Source organism: Osmerus eperlanus, chromosome 7 (assembly GCF_963692335.1).
Source record: "Osmerus eperlanus chromosome 7, fOsmEpe2.1, whole genome shotgun sequence".
Lineage (NCBI taxonomy): Eukaryota > Metazoa > Chordata > Actinopteri > Osmeriformes > Osmeridae > Osmerus > Osmerus eperlanus.
Window position 1 is genome coordinate 13887115 of NC_085024.1, and position 21657 is coordinate 13908771.

Below are 21657 nucleotides of genomic sequence, written 5' to 3' on the forward strand. Positions count from 1 at the left end.
CACTTTTGCCACAGGCATTTTCTTGACACTGACCACCAAAATATTTTTAGAACTATGCACTTCTGATCCTTGATCTTCTGCTGTTCTTTGTATATACACGTGTGACTTTGAATAAAAGAAACTGCTAATTGATATATATTGAATATTATGTAACGTAAATTATTATTATTTAAAAATACATATTTGTATTATTTACAGGCAGGTTATTAAACAACTCATGCCACCAGTGCCCAAAGGGAAATCATGTTAGTTTCAAGTTAAATGTAGCTAACTACATTCAGAATCTGAATTTACATTTACATTTAGTCATTTAGCAGACGCTCTTATCCAGAGCGACTTACAGTAAGTGCAGGGACATTCCCCCAGAAGCAAGTAGGGTGAAGTGCCTTGCCCAAGGACACAACGTCAATTGACACGGCCGGGAATCGAACTGGCAACCTTCAGATTACTAGCCCGACTCCCTCACCGCTCAGCCATCTGACTCCCGAATTGTTCTTTAAACAAACGCAGACAGATAGAGACAGAGAGAGAGAGTTGGTTCTTACTGTACTGTAAAAAGTAAAGATGGGAGAGATGACAAAGTACAATCACTTGTCAATGTCGTCGAGGTGGGCGGGTAGTTCGTTGGGTCATCCTCGTAGGGATTGGTTTGTACAGATAAGCCACGCCTACACGGCGTTACCAGGTCAACGACGTAGCCAGCTAGCTTTCGGCTGTCAAAGAAAGATGGCGTCCGTGTCAGAATTATACGATGTATCCTGGGAAGGTAAACAAAGAAATGCACACTTTGACACACACTTAGCAGCGTTATTCAACAAATGAGGGTTTGTGAACGTCTTGCATAGTCAGAGTTAGTTGTGGTGTTGTTCTCTTTGACCTCGTTCGATTGACGAGCTAATAATGCTGCACTCCGTCTTGCTAAGTAACTAGCAAGCTAGCTAGAGGTTACCAGTTAAGCCAGCGTCATCATGTCTCTTAGCAGACCTGTCATTGCACGATTTTGATTGATAGCTAGCTAGCGTAAGTATTGATGCATCTATATTTAAAATGTGTTACCCCCGCCTTCGCTACTTCCAAGTGACATTGGTGTTGCTCTTGTATTGGGTATCACTGCAGTAAGAAAGCGTGATGAACATGCCATGATGGGACTAAGCTAGCTAGCTACCTAGCTTAGCATTAACGTTAGCCCGCATAAGAGGCTAGCTGCTACTGTACTAGCTACTAGTAACTCTAACCGCATGTTAGCGATGAAGGGCTGGTCAGATTGGCGGTCATCATAGTCATCAGTTAACAGTAATTAGTTAAGAAATAGCTTAGAAAGCAATAGCTCGTGTTGGTCTTTCTAACTTTCTAGCTATCTCACTATCAGCTTCACGATAGCCCACTAAACGATATAGTCCCTGCCGTCACCACCTTCTCAAGTGTCTCATTCGTCTGGGTGACTGGGACTCCCCTAAGACAATATTCTAATGTGCTGGGTGGGTAGTTTGGTGACAGTACTGTCACCGAGGACATAAGAGAGTAGCATGTCGTGGCTTGTCCCTTTTTAAAGCCGCCCTCGTAGCAGAGCAAAACACCCACAGCTGATAACCATTAGTCCGTAACTGTAACTACTATATGCTTTTCTTTTGTATTGTTTAATTCTGCCCAAAGAGATGCGTGACAAACTGAGGAAATGGAGAGATGAGAATTACAGGAACAGCGAGCAGATTGTGGATGTTGGCGAAGAGCTGATCGCTGAGCACTCGTCAAAACTGGGAGATGACAGTAAGTACATGCAAATCAAATCCAGCCTTGTCATTGGAACTATTTGCAGGTGAAGCCATCCATTTTCATAAGGCAAAGCAATATTCAATGTGAACACACCTAAAAGGTGTGATTTATGAATCAAACAGTTCCAGAGATTAAGAGCAAAGACGTTGTCAGAAAAAGGTGAGCTTTCATGAAACTGCAGCAGGGACTTAGGGCAAGCCTAACAACTTGACATAATTGCATTTGTTTCTGCCAGTATTTTCCAAAACATAACTTACCTGATCACAGTGAACTTGAAACCAGAACACCGTGCTCACACAGGGTGAAAACACGCCAAACAGACAGCACTATATCATGTGTGTACAGACTGCTTTGGTTTGTGGTTGCAATGTTGGATGATTGCTAACACAGGTTGTAGTCTGAAGCCTAGGCCCCACAATTGATTTAGGCTTGTCACGATTGGCCAGGCAGGCGCCGTGGCAGATGCAGAGATCCAAGAGGAGACCCGGCCTCTCTGAATGATCTCTCCCCTGCGGTGTGGAACCAGAGAATCTAAATGTTCCTCTACACAGGCCCAAACAAACAATGGTGTTTATACAGCTTGAGCGCCTATCTGGAGAGATGGCAGCATAGTATTATTAGTGGAGGTTTTGTCTTCAGCGCTACAATCTCGTAAACTAGAATTTCTCAGCAGAGCGCGGGTTCCCAGACGAGCGGAGCGCTCAGGTCTGACCTGTGAAAATAGTGGGGGAGGGATTCTTAATGAATATGACCCTGGTGCGTTTGACGCTTGTGTCTCTCTCTGACAGTCAGCCTTTCCTTTGTGACATTGCTACAGACCGGCAATGCTTGACGAGGGTGGCTAGGGCAACTCCAAATGAGCCAGTGTCTATTCTCGCAGTGGAACCGCACTCCAGTGCAGGATGTATCCAAATCCCTTGACTGATCTGTGGGCATCTATGACGCCCCCTCGGTGACATTGCTCGTAAAAACGGGCTAAACTCATACGATTTGATTTGATTCACGTGGTTGAAGAAAACAACATCCCATATGATTGGTACACTTGAGTAGGCCTAATCCACAGACCCCAACCAGCTCTGTATAAACATATCAAAGGAACCGTGCCTTCCTGCTCAACAGCTCTGTGCGACTCCAGCAGTCATTATGATTCATGCAGCCTTTAAAGAGTGGGGTAAACACTTAACACGCCCTGCTTTTATTGAAACCAGCTCTTTAAATTGGCTATGAAACTAGAGGGCAATTATCAAAACAAGAGTGGGAATCATAAAATACAAAAAAAAAAAAAAAAAAAAAAAACACACCGGGAAACACCCGAGGCGTTTGTTTGTCTTGGCATATCAGTTTTCATGTCGTGTCGGGTTTTTATTGTTTGTTCTCAATTAACAGGGAGAGCACGGCTTGGCAGAGCCACTTGTCAAAACAAGACAGCTCTGACATTTAGAATTAATTCCATTAATTGGAGCCATTAGCCCAAGCTGTTTTGTCAGTGTGTCTGATACTGTAACAGTTGAGTGATTGAATAAGCATTTAATCTTTATTGCAAACCGCCCGGGTGAAATGAGTTAGGGGGAGATGATTGACTTTATGAGGAAGGCGTCACCCTGGCTCAGCCCGGCCGGAGCGCCCTGCCGGGACAGAGGATGTGACGGGATGTAGACCGAGGGAACGGGCGGATGTCAGATTTTCCCTTCTCACCGTTTGCAGCCTTCTCGTCCGCTAATGGACATGTTGCATGGATCATGAGTTTTGTTCCTGGTGGTTCCGTATGCACAGCCACAGCGAGTTAGACAAGTGGAAAGTGAATTGGGCTATTGATATAACATGTGTTACGAATAGCTTAAGCTGTCAAGACGTCATTCGTCCGCTGCCAGGCTCCAGTTTGCGTAGGAAGAAGCGAGGTGCAGCGTTGTAGACAAGACCTGCAACACAACAAGCCATCGACGTGTCTATTCATCATCTCTTTGATGTTACACTTGACATTTAACTGGAGGGCGAATTTAAACCCTTCCCTCCCTGTCTCATCCTTCCCCCAATCCCTCCCTCCCCTCCCTTCTTCCCTCTTTCTTTTCCTGTTTCCTGTGCCCAGTTTGGGTAATCTATGAGCAGGTGATGATAGCCGCGCTGGACTGCAGTCGGGATGACTTGGCCTGGGTGAGTGTCAGAACTGAAGCCTCCTCCCACACCCAGCACCCTCCAGCCTATCCCTCACATGAAGGAGCCACCCCAATAACTCCAACTGCCAAATGTTACATAATAAAAAAAAAAGATTTTTTTATTTTTTTTTGTCCAAAAAAGTATGATCCTGTCTGTACTTTGGAAAAACAATTTGCTGAGCTGTGGGATATGGTGGTGTAAAAAAAAAAAAGAAGAGGACTCCAGAAGCACATAGCTGGTGTTCATGAGGCAGAGCCCTCATTTACAGTGTTGGGCTTATCCCCGATGAGTCATCTGCCAGACCCCCAGTTTGTTGGAAGGGAAAAAACAACAGTGCTTCTCGCTCGTTGGATGGTATTGAGTCAAATGGTACATGAGAAACAGGTGTCTGAGAAAGCAAGTCTCTTCATGGAGAGTGAGGGATATGTTTCGTTTGGGGGGGGTGATGGTTAGTGTGTGTAAACGGGGGCTCGTTTAACTACTCTTGTGGGGATGGACCCGACAAGGATAGGAAAATAACCAAAGATTTACCTTGTGGGGACTATTTCTAGGGATAGGGTTAGATTTAGAATTACATTAAGCGCTGGGATTTGGAGTTAGGGATAGTTAAGGTTCAGTTTAGGGGAAAAAAGGATTTTGAATCGGACTGAATTGTCACTACAGGGACAGCTAAACTTTCCTGTGTGTGTATATTTTCCAATATTGAGTTATAATAATGAGTTTGTTTGTTCACACGGTGTTGAGTGTTTCTGTCTTTACTCTTAACTTGAGTGTGTGTGTGTGCAGCAGGGTGTTGGAGAGTGTGTGTGTGTGTGTAACCTCAGCCAGCAGCAGCTGCCTAACTAGTCCTCTGCCCACTTCCCTGCAGACCTGCCTGCAGGAGCTGAAGAGGCAGTTTCCAGGCAGCCACAGAGTCAAGCGGCTAACAGGCATGCGGCTGGAAGCTCTGGAGAAGTAAGCACCCTTACAGTAACGTGTGTGTGTGTGTGTTTGCGTGGGTGGGTGGGTTTTTATGTGTGCACGTCTCAGAACTAGGGAGTGTAAGCAGATCCTAAGTGGCAGCCCACTATTGTGTGTGTGTGTGTGTGTGGCGGCGGCCGCAGTGGATTTATACTGGAACACTGTTCCCCTGGTTAAAAAAGAAGCATGGTGGATGTTGGGTAGGCCTGTGGCGCTCTCACCTCAGTGAGGGAATCCCCAGGAGGAAGTGGTCTGATCCCCTCTGTTATTCTGGGGGTCCCTCTATGCTCCTGTTTCTTTCTCCATCACCCCCTCTCTCTCTCTCTCTCTCTCTCTCTCTCTCTCTCTCTCTCTCTCTCTCTCTCTCTCTCTCTCTCTCTCTCTCTCTCTCTCTCTCTCTCTCTCTGTCTCTCTGTCTCTGTCTCTGTCTCTGTCTCTCTCTCTCTCTCTCTCTGTCTCTCCCGTCTTGTTGTGTTTTGGTTTGTGCGAGCTGACTATTGGAGAGAGAAGGGCCTGTAAATATTGACATGTCGCCGCAGCACCAGCCTCCTTCCCTGCTCGCCACTGTTTTATTTTCAACTCTGCAATTCCTATAAAGAGAGAGAGAGCGTGAGAGAGGAAGATAAACAGGGGTATTTCTGACTGCAGAGCCTAGGTAGGGGTAATTCTATCTGTTGACCTCCTACTCCTGGCCAGACGGGTGGTGGGGTGTGTGTGTTGGGGGGGGGGTGTGTTGTAGGGGGGTGTGTGGGGTGGTGTTGCTGTGTCAGGGCTGAGGTGATAATTGAGAGCGATTGCTACTACTTTGTCACATTAAATAAACGCTCACAGGGGCCGAATTGGAAAGCGATTCAAAGCAAACACACACACACACACATCTGAATAAAGCGACTCAAAGTGTGTGGCGAGCAGCCGCCCGATGCCCTGTGAGATCTGCCACCGAGCCGCTGTGGGGCAGACAGATGAGGTGGGCGTGAGGGGCGGGCGTGGTCCTGGAAGTGGAGGCTCCCTGGGATAATAGGAACCAGCTCTGCTTCTGTTGCAGGCCGTCTGTGGGCGCAGCGCGGCAGGTTTTGATCTCCCAGCCCCTGCTCTAGCTGCTAAATCCTTCGCCTTCAGAGATTGGCTCTGGTAAAAAAAGAAAAGGAAAAAAAGAAACAGGAATTTGGGACTCATCCCCGAATTGTGATTGGACATGACAAGTGGAGTGCACACGCCTCCCCACCACTCTGTCTCTTGCCGAATTCCGAGTCGTATGATTTGATATTTACAGCTCATAGCTTCTTCTTCTCAGACCTCACATACACAGTGTTGTTGGATATAGGCCAATACAGTGCACATGGATGAGAGAGTAGCCCAGTCTGAATTGCAGGAGGATTGCAAGGGGTTATGTAACACGAGTTACCAAAGTGACTGAATGGGCTGTATACAGAGTCCTGATTGGCCCTGAGTTGTATTTGATTTGATACAATCTCGTTCTCTGGCTGGACTGGCTAGGCTGCGCGTCGTTAAACCTACTGATGTGTTTCCTCCTTTTTGTGTGTTTTGTAGGTACGAAGAGGCCAGCAAGCACTATGATGCAATCCTTCAGGATGACCCCACCAACACGGTAAGGAGGAGTGCTGGGTTCCCATCCCTGGTGACTGTGTCCTGGGTTCACTTCCCTGGTGACTGTGTCCTGGGTTCACATCCCTGGTGACTGTGTCCTGGGTTCACATCCCTCGTGACTGTGTCCTGGGTTCACATCCCTGGTGACTGTGTCCTGGGTTCACATCCCTGGTGACTGTGTCCTGGGTTCACATCCCTCGTGACTGTGTCCTGGGTTCACATCCCTGGTGACCTGTGTCCTGAGTTCACATCCCTCGTGACTGTGTCCTGAGTTCACATCCCTCTTGACTGTGTCCTCGGTTCACACATCCTGGTTTCATAGCCCCAGTCTTAGTCAGATGTTAGTTGAAACTGGAGCAAAAAAAAAGGTTGGTTCTTTCACAAGAGTGTGTCTTGTGTGTTGCACTAGGCTGAGCTCTTGTAATAAGGTCAGGGGGCCTCAGATGCTGAACCTTCTTTGATTTCCCCCTTCGTAAACAATAGATATTTTGCATTACATGCAATCTTCTCTCTATCAGGTTTATGTGGAATGACGAGCAAGTCTTTGTCATTCCGGGAATCTGCCAAGCCCACAGCACCAACCCAAAGCAGATCCTACCTGTTTCTAATTGTTTCCATAAGGACATGTGGCCACGCAAGAAAATAAATGTGTTAAAGGGTTTTCAAAAGAAACCATGACCTTGTTTGTTTTGGCGAGTCCTCCTTCTGAAGATGCTCAGCAGGCTTCCTGCTGGGACACATGGACTTGCTTAGATGTATTAAACACGTTCTCTTGGCTGGTGAAGTGCGAGAGACCAACCAGAGGCATTTGTTCTTTGGACGCCATGTGAGGATTCCGCACCTCAACGACTGTCTGTTTCTAACAAATGGGAGGCTCGGCTGACAAAGTCAATAAACTACACCTTTCTCTGATTCAGTCCTCCCCCCTCCCCCACCCCCCTTCCCCTTTACCCAGGGGCTGGAAGGAGAACAGCTGTTGCCTTCGGGGTTGGAATCCCTCCCTCCCTAGGCTTGAATGTCTATCGCTAGACCAAGAAAACAGCAGCTCCCAGGATTTGAAGTGTCAAACAGGGTTGTGTGGGTCAAATGTGAGGATTTACCATTGCATGTGCGAATTGGACAACCTCATAACCATCTTGTATGGTTTTCGGTGCGTCTCCTTATCAGCTGACTGACAAATGAGTTATAAATCCCAGAACCTAAACTGCAGCCACGCCGTTGTGTGAGATGGACTACTTTTCTTCCACAGCTGAAGCTCCTGACCACCACCACTACACCACCCCCTCCCTCCCCCTCAGTTCTGTGTTCTCTTCTTGTTTACTTTTCTCTGTCGGGTGGACTGGACTAGGGTTGGTTTGCTCTGTTAGCCTTCATGAGTTGGACCCCCCAATACTGTTACCGTTGAAAACTGGCCACTATAGAGAGACTCTTTCACTGAGGACAGATGTGGAGGAGTTCAGGGCCAGTTAGGTAGTTAGTGAAGTATATACCAGTGCCAGCAGCTCCGCAGATACATCAGCACCGGAGTGTTTATGGGATGGTTTGGCTGAACGGAACTATGGGACAGCTTTCCTTCCCAAAACTGCTTAACCCCCTCACTCCTACAACCGCTCAAGACTCCCTCCCAGTCCAGTCTCCATGGGAATAGAACCCTGCTGGGTGTTTCTCAGCAGCCAATAGGAGCACCACCCAGGCATGTCCGGGTCCAGGGATGGGATCGGTCCACATCCTGACTGGCCGGTCTTACACTGAGACCATAGACCTGCCAATCAAAATCTGGGGGTGGGAATGGAAGAAGCGTGCTCCTCTGTCCCCTGGAGTCGTCCAGCGCGGCACTTTCCCACCATCCCTCCTGACTGCCGAGGGTGCGGTGGAGGGTGGAGGCCCCGGGGTGGTGACATCATCTGGGTCACCTGTCTGCGGATGAGCGATATCTCTTGTCTTCCCGGCATACCCGACTCTTGAGTGCCCTGTAACACGTGGGCGGGAGTGGCCGGAGAAATGGCAGAAAACTGGTAACCTCAGCCAGGCCTCGGTGCCGGCGGAGCGGAGATGGGGAAACTGAGCTGTTGCTGTAATGGCAGGCTGCGCCGTAGACACGGTACCCATTAACCGAAATTGTTGAATCAACAAGAATTGCTTCAGGTTTCTCTGCCATGGTGGTGTCTTAAAAAAATGCTCCTTCTGTTAGCCCCTTCCATATATGTTCCAGTACCTACAGCAATGATCTGGCAAAATGATTCTGTGCTTGTGTAATCGCTCCTTTACAAAAAAAATCCCTTTGTCAACATCCTGTTCTTTTGATTTGAGAACTTTTGGATGGCGTAGCGCTCACAGTTTTTGGGGTATGGCGTTGACTTAATGAATTGTTTATTTCACTTTCAAGCCGCAGAGATGTCTTATCTAAGAGATGTTGACGTCCCAAACCTCTTATTTCATCTCAACCACTCATTAAATTCCCATAATGGGTTTGTAGAACAAAGAGAATGTAGGGGCTGGGGTGAAGTGAGGTGAAGCTAGCCCAGGTTAGGATTAGGTTACAGTCAAGGTTTGGTCAACATCACTGCCTCCGACTGTCATGTTGAAAGAGGTTGAGGTTGAGAGAGAGAGAGGGAGAGAGAGGGAGAGGGAGAGAGAGGGAGAGAGGGAGGGAGGGAGAGAGGAGCGGTTTGGAACTGTTCCTGCTTTAATAAAGTGCCGTGTGACTCTCTGGGCTACCAACTCCCATATGTTCTTTATCAGGAAAAAACGAAAGAGCCGAGAGGAGGGGAGGGAAGGGCACAAGTGCAAGATCCAGTCCAAAGTTACTGTAGTGTTCTGCTGGCGAGGTGAGCTATTGGACCAGGAATGAATCCACATGTTAGCAATTTAGTGAGAAGTGAGTATAAATTCCTGCCTCTCTCCGAGCGTGAAGCCTCAGAATATGCTCCGTGTAAGACGGTGTGATCCTCACAGCAGATCTGTGTTTTATGGGCTGGGGGGTGGGAGTAGCTGGTGTGGGCTCTGTGTCTGTATGTAAGCAAGAGTGGTGGTGGTGGGGGGGGGGGTCTCTGACACCCCCCTCCTCCCACACACCATGATACGTTCATCATAACAGGTTTGACGAATGTGTTCTAGAGCCGTTTGTGTGAAGACCACCCTACAGATGTGTTGCTCCTGCAGTCTACACCTGTTGGTTTTGGAGGATGCGGAGGGCTAGACAGGGTTGAAATACACGGCTGTAAAACCCTCATTTGTTTAGTTTGTTTACTAACCTTGTACTGCTCCTAATATATCCCCGTCATTAAGGTGGTAGGTTTTTCTTACTTGAGTAGTTGTTGGGTGGGTGTTTGTGTGTGTGTGTGTGTCTGTGTGTCCCAGGCTACAGACAGCTCTGATCTCAGTGGGATTGATCTAGTGATTTCTGGTGACGAGTGTCACGTGTACTTCACATCACACTCCTCAGGCAGAAATCTCAGCCCCTCCAACCAACCACACACACACACGCTTTCTGGCAATCTCTCATCCCGTGGAGGAGCCGGCACCTGGAAAAGTGTTGGGAGCAATATAAGACCCTCTGATTCAGATGGATGAGTATCTAATCCACCATAAGGTCAATGCGCCCTCAAACCCAACCAGAGCAATTTGAGGCTGATGTCAGGCGGGCTTTTGAAACCCCCTGTATATATACGTTTGTGTGTGTGTAGCCGACATACCGTGGACACACTTGCAGGCGTTGGGTTTCAGGGTACGCTCTATTTTCCCCCCACTTAGACGAGGATGAGTCACCCCTCTATCTGCCGCTAAGCTCTCTCTCTGGGAGCGCTGACTCATGATGGATGGGTTGGCCCCGCCCAAGCCCTCCCCCCTCCCCCTAGCACAGATGAGCTTCCCCTTCGACCTGCAGCCGCCCACAGCGCCATCCCTAACAGCCACACGCTGATGTGGGGTCTCACAGGGCCCCTCAAGGTGCTGCTCCGGCTGGTCAGAAAGTGCTGAGTCAGGCCGGTTCAGGACGACTTGCTGCACCGGGGAGGGGATGAGGACTGTGTGTGTGCGTGTGCGTATCAGGTCTGTCTTGACAGCCTAATTTAATTTGTCTCTTTGCTCATGAGTTTTTATTTATTTTATCCATTAAACCCAGTTGTTGAAATGTTTATTTCTTTGACAATGAAAATATTTAATGTATGAATTTGATACCCAATACTGTCGGCTTTCAAGGAAGTATTTGCAACCTTTTGTTGTTCGCCCCGTGAGCCGAAGAGTGGAGAGGTTTTCTTTTACTTGAAGCCACAAGTGCCCACATTCCACACATACTCCCTGACACACACAGACACGCACACACACACATCCCAACCCCCCCCCCCTACCCCGGGTGGAAGTGAAGCCGATAGCAAGGCTGATCCCTTGTCTTTGTCATTTCTCCTTCCAGGCCGCCAGGAAGCGTAAGATCTCCATCCTCAAGGCCCAGGGGCGGAGCTCCGAGGCCATCAGGGAGCTCAACCTGTATCTGGAGCAGTGAGTGGCGTTTTACGAGGGGATTAGCCCTCTTCACACACACACAGACACACACCTCCCGGAGCTTTTTAATTAAAAAGGAGTTTGCCTTCGCTGGTCGGGCGCAACCTGTCTGTGGAGCCCCTCCACCCCCCCACCCCCCCAGCATTGTCAGTCTGCTTCCATGGTCTCGGTGTGAAAACGCTTCCCAACACCCGTCCCCGAAGCTTCTCACCGAGGTCCACTTCTCTGTGTAGTCCTGTGGCCTGGTGCCATCTCCGGCGGGAGGCCCTGAGCTTGTCTGTGTTCTTCTTCTGCAGGTTTGTGGGCGACCAGGAGGCGTGGCATGAGCTGTCGGAGCTCTACATCAACGAACACGAGTAAGGCACTTTGCAGCACCTCTACCTGCAGACTGCTCTCAGCTCTCAGCAGGGGGTCTGTCACATCACCTAGCCTGGCCCAAACAGGGACTCGGTCACCCAGCCTGGCCTAGCCCAAACAGGGCTCGGTCACCCAGCCTGGCCTAGCCCAAACAGGGCTCGGTCACCCAGCCTGGCCTAGCCCAAACAGGGCTCGGTCACCCAGCCTGGCCTAGCCCAAACAGGACTCGGTCACCCAGCCTGGCCTAGCCCAACGAGAGGTCGTCATGTGGCCTAGCCCAACCAGGGGGCCTTTCCAAAGCCTATCCAATCGTCCCCCTTTCACCCCCACTTCTTAACCCCCCACCCCCACAGTATATCGGTTGTCAGGGCAACCTGAGGGCCAGACAAGAGCATTGTAAGAAGAATCATTTTGTTTGTGTCACTTTTCTTCTTTTTTTTTATCCCTCCTTAATTGTTTGGCTGGTGTGTGTGCGCTTGTGCACGTGTGTGTGTGTGTGTGTGACAGCACCCCGTCTCCACGGTCGCCGTGGTGGGAGCGCAGTCCGAGCAGGAATGTCCAGCGGCAGGGAGAGGGGCTACTTATTGGATAGCTGGTGTTCTTGTGTGAAGAGGCTTTATTGCTGTAGTGTCCAGAGGAAGCCGTGGGTGGGAGGATTATCTCCCAGCTTATCCCGGCACTCGAACATCCCACCATTCACTCCCACCAGACCCTTATCTACAGCCGTGTCAATCTCTTTTCTCTCTTCTTTCTTTCTTTTTTTTTGGGGGGGGGGTCACAAGCTCTCCTTTTTTCCTTCTTCTTCTTCTTCTTCCCTTCCCCTCCCCTCCTCTTCCGGGCCAGCACGCCATTATCGCCTCTCTTTTCCATGGAGAGAGAAAGGGAGAGGGTGAGGGAGAAGCTGGGGAGAGATTCCCAGGGGAAGGTGTTGGCTAGAATAAACAGGAGAGGAGTGGAGAGGAGGGGGGGGGGGTGGTGGTGGGGGGGGGGGCGGGATGGTAGAGGAGAGGAACTGTGTAGGGACAGACCTTCAGGGAAATGCCTATAAATATACCCACCAGACGGGCAGACAGACGGGTAGGTATGAGGTAAGCGGGCAGGCTGTTAGAGACAGGCCTCCTAGCAGACAGACAGACGTAGGGAGACAGACCGAGGCAGAGCTCTGCGATGCAGGTTTGGGGCACCACCACCACAACAGCAGCACATCTGAAAGCCTTTATTGGGAGGAAGTGGTAATTGTAAACAGCCGCCAAACTTCCAAATACCCCTACAGTATTCTCTCGCTCTCTCGCGCGCGCGCGCACGCTCTCTCTCTCACCTCTAGTTGCTCTAACCAACTCTGATAGTCTGATAGGTTCCCAATTGCGTGCATGTCGGCATTCGGACCCCTCTCTTCCCGCCTAAATAGTCTGCCTGCGTCAGAGCTGTGTTTTCCCCTTCTGCTGCTGCCAGTGAAATTGCCCCCCCCCCCCCACCCTCCTAGCCCACCACCACAGCCTCCATTAGGGGTTGCAGCCGCAGCAGGGTGACGCAGCAACACCAGCCGCCCAGACACACACATCACTTCCTGTCCAGGAGGAAGGCCCATCTGACACAGGAAGCGGGGTATGCGAAGGGCTTCTGACCAGCTCGGCAGTCTGGACTTCAATGATGTCATCCGAGTTTCCCAGGCTTCAGCAGTTCTAGGAACCCCGTCCCCTCCTCCCCTCTCCATCTCCTATCTGAGAGCTGCAGATCTGAGAGCTGTGTGTGTGTGTGTGTGTGTGTGTGTAGACTAGGTCATAACTGGGTCTCCGCTTTGTCTCCCCCCCAGCTATGGGAAAGCTGCCTTCTGTCTGGAGGAGCTGATGATGAGCAACCCTCACAACCACCTGTACTGTGAGCAGTACGCTGAGGTAACCTGCCGCACCGGTTAGATAGCCGACGGTGTGTGTGGTGTGTGTGTGTGTATGTATAGGAGTGTTTGTATGTTTGTCCGCGTGGTGTGTTTGTGTATGGGCCATGTGTGCTACATTCGCGTGTCAGTGTTAGGTGCGTGTTTGGGTGCGTGTCTGTGGAGGGGGGGGGGGGCTGATGAGCTGCGCGCGTTTGACCACGTGCGCTCCGTCACTTCTCCCTTAGGTGAAGTACACCCAGGGCGGGATGGAGAACCTGGAGCTGGCCAGGAAATACTTTGCCCAGGCCCTCAAACTCAACAACAGAAACATGAGGGCCCTGTTCGGCCTCTACATGGTGAGTGGCGTGTGTGTGTGTGACAGGGAGGGGCTGTTTTAGTAACATTAGCCCTGCTCTTAGACCCCTCTCATTCATGGCCTAAATAAATAAAGTAGTTGGGATGGAGAGATGTGAAGCCAGAGAGAAAGAGAGAGAGAGAGAGGGGAGGGGGGAGGGGGGAGAGAGAAAGAGAGAGAGAGAGAGAGAGGGGGGGAGGAGAGAGAGAGATGGGGTGAGAGAGAGGGAGAGAGAGGGAGCCGAGGGGTGCTCTGTGGGGTGTGTGTCATGACCAGGGGGTCGGTCCAACAATGTGATCCTGTCCTCCTCCGAACGCTGCTTTCATCTCCATATTTATTTAGAGAGGAAGTGCTCCATTAGCACCAGTGCATCATGAGAGAGCCTGACATAGGAACACAAACACAGCCAACAGGGGGTGGGGGTGGGGAGCAGGATAGAGGAGGGGGGGGGGGGGGGTTTGGGCGGGCCGGGGGGGAGTAGGATAGAGTAAGGTCTGTTTGTGTTGGCGGGGTTGGGTGCGGTGGGAGGGGGGACGCTGTGTAGACTAAAGGTGTGTGTGTGCGGGGAGGGTTTAACCCGTAACCAAGATGGTTTCGTCTGTAGACCCAGACCAAGGTAGACACCTGTGGTGTTGAAAGATTCCATCCCAATGGTGGGAAGTGGTGGGGAATGGTAGGAACTTTTTTTTCCGAAGTGCATGTATCTGGAATACCTTTTGCTTCTGTCGTACAGACCGATGGAGAGACTTGGAGAGGGCTTAGTGGGTTGTGAGGGCAAGGGGGGCAGGATTGGCGCGGGCACACACACCGAGACAGGGTTCTCTCATCACGGTTCGCCGTGGTGTCTGGAGAGGTGGGGGGGGGGGGGGGGGGGTGGCGTTAAGTGACACGGCAGGCTGCGCCGGGGAGGAAGAGCTTTTACATACAGGACGTTAAAGAGAGTCACTTTTTCCTCCCAAGCAACACCCCCGCCCGGCGCGTCACGGGGCCCACGGGCGTTTCATCCGGCCCTAATGACCGGGCCCGGTAGAGTCCACCGCACATTCATCTCAATTACGCTCATACAGTGCCCGCGGCTTCGCCAACTTTTCAATGTGACGACACCTCTCTTTCCCCCTGCCCCCCCCCCCGTCCCGTCCCGTCCCGTCCGCTCCAGTCGGCCAGCCACATCGCTGCCAGCCCCAAAGTCAGCGCCAAGGTGAAGAAGGACAACGTCAAGTACGCCGCCTGGGCCGCCAATCAAATCAACCGAGCCTATCAGGTGAGTCAGTGTGAGGGAGGGTGGGAGGGTTTGTGTGTGTGTGTGTTTGGGAGTGGGGGTGTGTGGGGGCGACGGGGGGGGTGTCAGGACTGATTTGTTGGGCTCTAGTTATTTACTGGCCGTCTCATTCCTCTAAGTAGCTTCCCCCCCCTCCTCCCCCTTCCTGCAGCTTGTCTTCCAGCCAGCCCCCCCCCCCCCCACCCCCCTCCTGTCTGCCAGCTAGCCCTCCCCCGACAGGACAGACACCGACAGTAGTCACTCTACCCCTACCACTGCTCTGGGTCGCTGGAGATGCACTACTGGAGGAGGAGAGGGGTAGAGGAGGTGGAGAAGAAGAAGGGGGGATGTGTTGAAAGACAGGAAGGGCGGTAAAGGAAGAAGGGAAAAAGTGAAGCAAGTCTCAGATGGACTGAACTGGTTTATACTGTTGCCATGGCACCTTCAGTGTAAATGTCAGTTTAATAGGAGTATTTTCCTGCCATAGGGGCGATATACGTCTGTATTTTAGATGGCGCCAGTTAAACATGTACCAGCTCAGTCTGCAAGCCTGCTGAGAGACAGGCTCCCTGCTGAGAGAGAGACTAGCTCCCTGCTGAAAGAGAGACAGGCTCCCTGCTGAGAGAGAGACTAGCTCCCTGCTGAGAGAGAGACAGGCTCCCTGCTGAAAGAGAGACAGGCTCCCTGCTGAGAGAGAGACTAGCTCCCTGCTGAGAGAGAGACAGGCTCCCTGCTGAAAGAGAGACTAGCTCCCTGCTGAGAGAGAGACTAGCTCCCTGCTGAGAGAGACAGGCTCCCTGCTAAGAGAGAGACAGGCTCCCTGCTGAAAGAGAGACAGGCTCCCTGCTGAGGGAGAGACTAGCTCCTTGCTGAGAGAGAGGCCGGCTTCCTGCTGAGACCAGCTCTTTGCTGAGAGAGAGACCATCTCCCTTCTAGAAAAAATTTAGCTCCTTGCTGAGATAGAAACCAGCTCCCTGCTAGAGAACAGCTCCCTGCTGAGAGGGAGAGGCTGGCTCCCTAAAGAGAAAGAGAGAGAGAGCTAGAGAGAGACGGCTCCCTAAAGAGAGGCTCCCTTAGTACTGAAGAAGGTGTAGTTCTATGCACTTTCCCCTTCCCAGAGACCTTTCACACGCACTGTTGCAGAGCTTGAGATGAAAGGCGAGATCATCACTGTGTCTTTGGCTCTGGAGAATAAACTTGATGGTGGAATGAGATAACATTGTCTCTTTCCTCTCACTGTCTCTCTCCTTCGCCCCTCTCTCTCTCTCTCTCTCTCTCTCTCTCTCTCTCTCTCCCTCTCTCTCTCTCTCTCTCTCTCTCTCTCTCTCTCTCTCTCTCTCTCTCTCTCTCTCTCTCTCTCTCTCTCTCTCTCTCTCTCCCCCTCCCTCTCCCTCCCTCCCTCCCTTCCTCTTCCCTGTGTGTTGCAGCTGGCTGGTCGTGGGACCAAGGAGAGCAGATGTTCAGTGAAAGCTGTGGAGGAGATGCTGGAATCCATGCAGATCACCATGTCCTAGACCCCCCCCAGCTCTTCCACCAACACCCTCCTCCCCAACCATCGCATGGCGAGACGGCAGCTCTGTTGGACCCCCCCCCCCACCACCTTCCTGTTCAAGAGGAGTTGAGCTTGGGCCACATAGACCATCTAAGCAGCTCTGGACTCATCTTAACCTAGCTGACAGTCAGCAGTGTGTGTGCGTGTGCGTGCGTGTGTAAGATAGAGAGAGAGAGAGAGAGAGCTGTGATCAAGTCCAAGTCTTTCTCAGGTGTGGAGCATGTTGGTGCTCAAAGTCCGAGCCCCTACATGGAGATGATGATGATGATGATGATGAAGAGGGCGCAGGGTCTGAGTTGGACTGGGAGGACAAGCTGGGTGTCGAATGAGAGAGACCAGACTTCCTGCCGTTAAAGAGACCCGGTTAACAGGATGTTAACATGTCTGCCTGCCTATGCTATGGAGAGAAGGTCAAGTGGCCTGTCTGCCTGCCTGCCTGTCTGTCTGCCTACATGTCTGTCTGTGTCCTCCAAGGTCTCCCCGTGTCTACATGAAACACTTTTATCGGAATGAAAATGTCTCTTTTTCTGTCTGTACATCAAGATGTCTTAATAAAGGGTTGACTTGTTGAAGAGGCTTACCGTCCTATTCTTTGGGGTTTGATGAGACTGGATGAAGCTGAGGGCAAATGCACTTTTCCCTCTCTCTCATTCACTCTCTCCCTCTCTTTCTCTCTACTGTTAACCGACAGCATCGTAATCCCCTTGAGTCCCGGAGTGTTTTTACAACAAAGGATCAGAGTGCACACGCACACATGTGCGCACTCTAAGGGAGCCACACACACACACACAACGTGCTTTTTACAGCAGAGGAGCAGAGAAGGTGTGTCCCGTGCGAACCTGTCTGGTCTCCTCCAGCACCATCTCTCTCTCTGTCTCTCTCGCTCTCTCGCTCGCTCTGCTCCAGAGTCTGGACCAGCGCCGGTCCAAATGAACGGTCCTCTGGTGCTCTCCACGGACCCTCCCGCCTGTTACTCCCATCACTTTGTTTATTAAGTCGCAGCAATTGTGTCATAATTTTGCCCCGGAGGGCTGATGGAAAAGATGAGCGTTGAGTTTATAGCCTCTTCAGAGTAGCGCTGGGGAGGGATGCCCCTGGCTGGGGCAGGAGAACGGGGAGGGGGGGAGACACACACAGACACACACACACACACCACAGATATACAATGAAGCTGCCGTCTAAGTGTAATTCTATGGGAAAAACTTTCCCTTGTGTGTGAACCACTGTTCGTTGGTGGATGTGTCTGGTGGGTGGGTTGTGCTTGTCTCTGGTGGGGTCGTTAAAGCCAGAGAGTGAGAGAGGGTTACGGTGCACTGACTCGACCGACTCAGGTCGTGTACGGTTCGACGTGTTCGACGTCGGAGATAATTAGCTGGAAAGGTCTGATGAAAGTTGCCGATCGGCCCGTTTTGACTGACGGGTCGAGACGTCGTTCACATTGATGCAACAGCGCCATCTGTAGTCTGGGGATGGAACTTTTTGTATTGTCAGTTGCTAAGAATCCACTGGGCCAGTCTTCAGTAGACTTTATGACAGCCTCCAGACAAACACACACACACATGCACAGGAGAGAGGGGGATACCCAGAAGACCAGGAGAAGGGAGGACTTGCTCTGTAAGCTGCTCTGTTCCGCCCCGAGGGTTACCCTCCAAGTGTAGTGGATTAGCTGTCAGTGTTGCCTGTAATCCCAGATTAGGGCCCAGATTCCCCAAGAGATTAGCCAAGGATTAGCCTGGGGGATGGACAGCCGGGCCCTGGAGGTTCCCCTGCAGGAACTGCTTTCTGATGGGCTTACACACCGGGACTTAGACCTCCGCTCACACGCCATTCGTCAAGATCAGGAACGATATGTGAACTCCTCAGCCCCTGGATTGGATATCTTGATCAGGCTGAGTGATGATTGGGCGGCTTCCAGGAAATTCCTCTCGTAAAAAGTCATGCCCGCGGCTATACATTGAAGGTCTGTTTGTTCTCTCCGGCAAATCCTTATCATGTGACTGACGGGTACGGAGAGGGGGATGAGATCCGTCATGTTGAACGTCAAGGAGGGGATGAGGACACGCAGCGCCCTGAGGCATTCATCATGAGGAGAGGAGGAAGGTGCTGCCGGTGGAAGGGAGAGAGGGAGGAGGAGAGGGAGCAGAGGAGCGGGGGGGGGGTACGTGGAGAGCAGGGCTGCAGGAGCGAGAAAAAGGGGGGAGAGCAGGGAAAGGGGGAGGAACGTGGCGCAGGGGGCGAGAGATAGAAAGGGTGACGAGACGTTTTTTCCAAAGGTGAGTGAGGGCGGCGTGGGGGTGTGTGTGTGTGGGTTGGGGGGGTGCTGGAGGGTTAGTGTGGAAGGCGGAGTAGGGAAGGGGGGTTGGGGGAAGGGGGGGGTGGAGGTGGCGGGGGTTGGGGGCAGAGGCTCCAGCAGGTCTATCCGTCTCTGTCTCCTTTTGGGGGAGAGAGGGAACGGAGGCCGCCGGTGCTGGAGATGGATGAGGCATGGGGTGCTAAATCCTGGCCAGTCAGCAGGCAGGACAGATCGCTCGCAGAGCACCTGACATGGAGAGAACCACCCCCCCCACACACACACACACACACACACACACACACACAGAGAGTAGACCGAAACGACCCACCAAGTGTGGATTTCCAGTCGAGTTTAAAAGTTTAACTGCATCTGACGCATCGGCATCACAAAATCACGCTATGGTGAACCCCATGATTACCAGCAGCAGTAGCCTAGCCTCCCCACCTTCCACAGACCCAGGGCGTGTAAGGGGGGCTGGGGGTCTGACAGGGTCGATCTCCGCCTCTGTGATCCAGAACAAATGTTTCCAATCTATTGTCTGGTGCATCTGAATGAGCCTTGAACATCAATTGCCCACCGCAACAAATGCGGCCACAATATGCACATGCATTCATGCACATGACTTGAAATATCGATAATAATTCATTGTCGTTTCAAGTTAAATTTGTTTTTTCGTGGTTGATGGCTTTTCTGGAAACTATGTTTTCACAATCGGTGACCCGGTTCAGAGAGTCCACGCCATGGAAAACAACCCCGGAGAGAGGAGAATAGAATGGAGAGGAGAGTGGAGCGGTGGAAGAAGATGAGAGAGGAGAGCAGAGGAGTAGAGAGGAGAGGAGAGAGGAGCAGAGAGGAGAGAGAAGTGGAGGGAGAGAGGAGGAGCACAGAGGAGAGGAGAGGAGAGGAGGAGACTGGAGAGGAGGCGAGTAGAGAGAGGAGAGAGAGGTCCTGCTCCACATAGTACCCTTGTGTAAGACTCACCGGTCTGCCATACCACAAGACTTGGAGCGTTCTAAAGAGGAACACAGTATCTTTTAGCAAGGATAGCGATCACATAATGTTCTCTGTTGAAAGAGAAGAGATCTGTATTGCATAATAAAATGTCAGCATTACAGAACCGAGCTGTGAGGTCAACTGGCAGGTTCCAAATTACTGAACTGTTCTGTGTTGCTGGACAATGTCTCCCTGTTACAGCCTGCCAATGTTGAGGCAATTTATGGAGAGGCCTTCCTGGTATATTTATTTTTTCAGCGGACAAACGTATCAACTGAATGCAAACTGAGTCGCCTCGTTTAGGTCAGTGATCCTGGGAAACAATTTACTCTCAAGGCGAAAGGATAGCTCTAAGCCAAATGTGTGTGTGTGTGTGTGTGTGAATGGAGGAGTTCTAGTGCAGGCTGGCAGCATCCTCAGGCTCCAGACTGCTGGCCTGTCTACCTCCAGCCTGTCTACCTGGACTAGGCCACTTCTGTTGGGCTTGAGAGTCTGGACTCAAGGCTCAAGTGGCCCCAAGCCCCATGCACCAGGCCCCAGGCCCCAGACCCCAGGCCCCAGGCCCCAGGCCCCAGGCCCCAGGCCCTAGACCCCAGACCCCAGGCCCCAGACCCCAGGCCCCAGGCCCCAGGCCCCTGGCTGCTGAGTGAGCTTCCTAGTTGAATTGCGAGCCACCCTAGGTGGCCATCTTATAGGGAAAAGAGGGGGACTGAGATCGAAACTGAGCCTTATGTGTGTCGTCCAAGCAACATTGTGAAGAATACTCAAGCTGTTACATGTCCTGTGTGTGTTTCCTTGTAAACCCTCACCAAGCAGTGTCAGGAACATTTCTTTATTGCAATACCACCAAGGCAGCCAGGTAACACATCTCTCCCAGGGAGATCCCCGGGAGGTTTGAGGTGGAATGCCAGACATCATTCCTGATGGTAACCATGGAAGCTGACAGGAATTCCTCTGCATTCTGTCTTTGATGTCGAGACTTCCTTCCTGCTTCCTGCTCTGATTTCACCATGCACTCTGGAACCACGGGGCCACACATTGTGTCGCGGTGTGTGTAAATGTGTGTGTGTGTTTCTGTTTGAAAGTAATTTAAAGTTTCTTTAGGTAGTTACCGGTACTAAATTCCATCTTCATTCAATCTCTAAATCTATTGGATGGTCCACAAACTACTGGATAGCTGCTTGGAAGGCTGTTTTTTTTTACTGGTGGGCTGGTTGGTTTACTGTCTGGCAGGACAGTCAATCAGGAGCCATCATTCATCTATGTTCATGCCTCTTGATAACTGTCAGGATTGGTTAAGGGGATGTTCAGCCATGGTTCTTTTGCGGAAGATAGATGACTAAGTGTTGAAAGGAGCGTTCACAATCCATTTCCATGTGCTAGAACTGACCGACACACATGTAGACATGCACATGGGCGCATACACACATCTGCTGTTTGCAAGCACACACACACACACACACACACACACACACACACACACACACACACACACACACACACACGCATACATTCTCCTGTCAGTGAACTTGGCAGGAATCTGATTGTACCATCTGTTTGTTGGGAGAGGGGTCTGCCTGGGCCGGGAGTATGTACTGTGTGTGTGTGTGTGGGGGGGGGGGGGCGCCAGGTGATGAATTCCCCCTCATCTTTATCTTGCAGGCAACATCCACTCTTGTTCTTGCTCAACGGGCCACACATTTCCCTTCTTCACCCTCTGCACTAACCCCAAACGGGCTTCACCCTGATCTGTTCAACATGTGTTGTCTTCACAGAACTCCATTATCCTACAGTCCAATTACCACTTCTATGAAATGCTGATTGAGAAAGTCCTGCCTGGAAAGCATATTTCAGTCTTGGGAAATAAAAGGGTTGAAAAGTAGCTCATTTAGAGCGAGAGAGAGCCTCACAAAGGTCCAACTAGCAGGCTGCCCCTCACACAGAGCCAATAATAGAGAAGCATTAGAAAAATGAAATG

At 51.1% G+C, this 21657-nt stretch overlaps 1 protein-coding gene across 1 annotated transcript; it reads left to right on the forward strand.

The window, feature by feature from the left end:
- The first annotated feature begins 632 nt into the window (after positions 1–632).
- emc2 (ER membrane protein complex subunit 2) lies at positions 633–16965 on the forward strand. The gene is made up of 11 exons (XM_062465036.1): positions 633–766; positions 1654–1767; positions 3860–3924; positions 4796–4881; positions 6439–6496; positions 10907–10992; positions 11292–11351; positions 13166–13247; positions 13474–13584; positions 14740–14844; positions 16269–16965. Exons 1-11 carry the CDS (start codon positions 727–729, stop codon positions 16353–16355), a joined length of 894 nt encoding a protein of 297 aa, XP_062321020.1. The 5' UTR covers positions 633–726; the 3' UTR covers positions 16356–16965.
- Positions 16966–21657: the final 4692 nt, after the last annotated feature.

Bases quoted from the DNA above. Each gene is read 5' to 3' on its own strand.
- emc2 (XM_062465036.1), top strand. From the start codon at position 727: ATGGCGTCCGTGTCAGAATTATACGATGTATCCTGGGAAG. The intron at 1,768-3,859 runs GTAAGTACATGC...TCCTGTGCCCAG, and splicing joins GTCAAAACTGGGAGATGACA to TTTGGGTAATCTATGAGCAG. The intron at 3,925-4,795 runs GTGAGTGTCAGA...ACTTCCCTGCAG, and splicing joins GTCGGGATGACTTGGCCTGG to ACCTGCCTGCAGGAGCTGAA.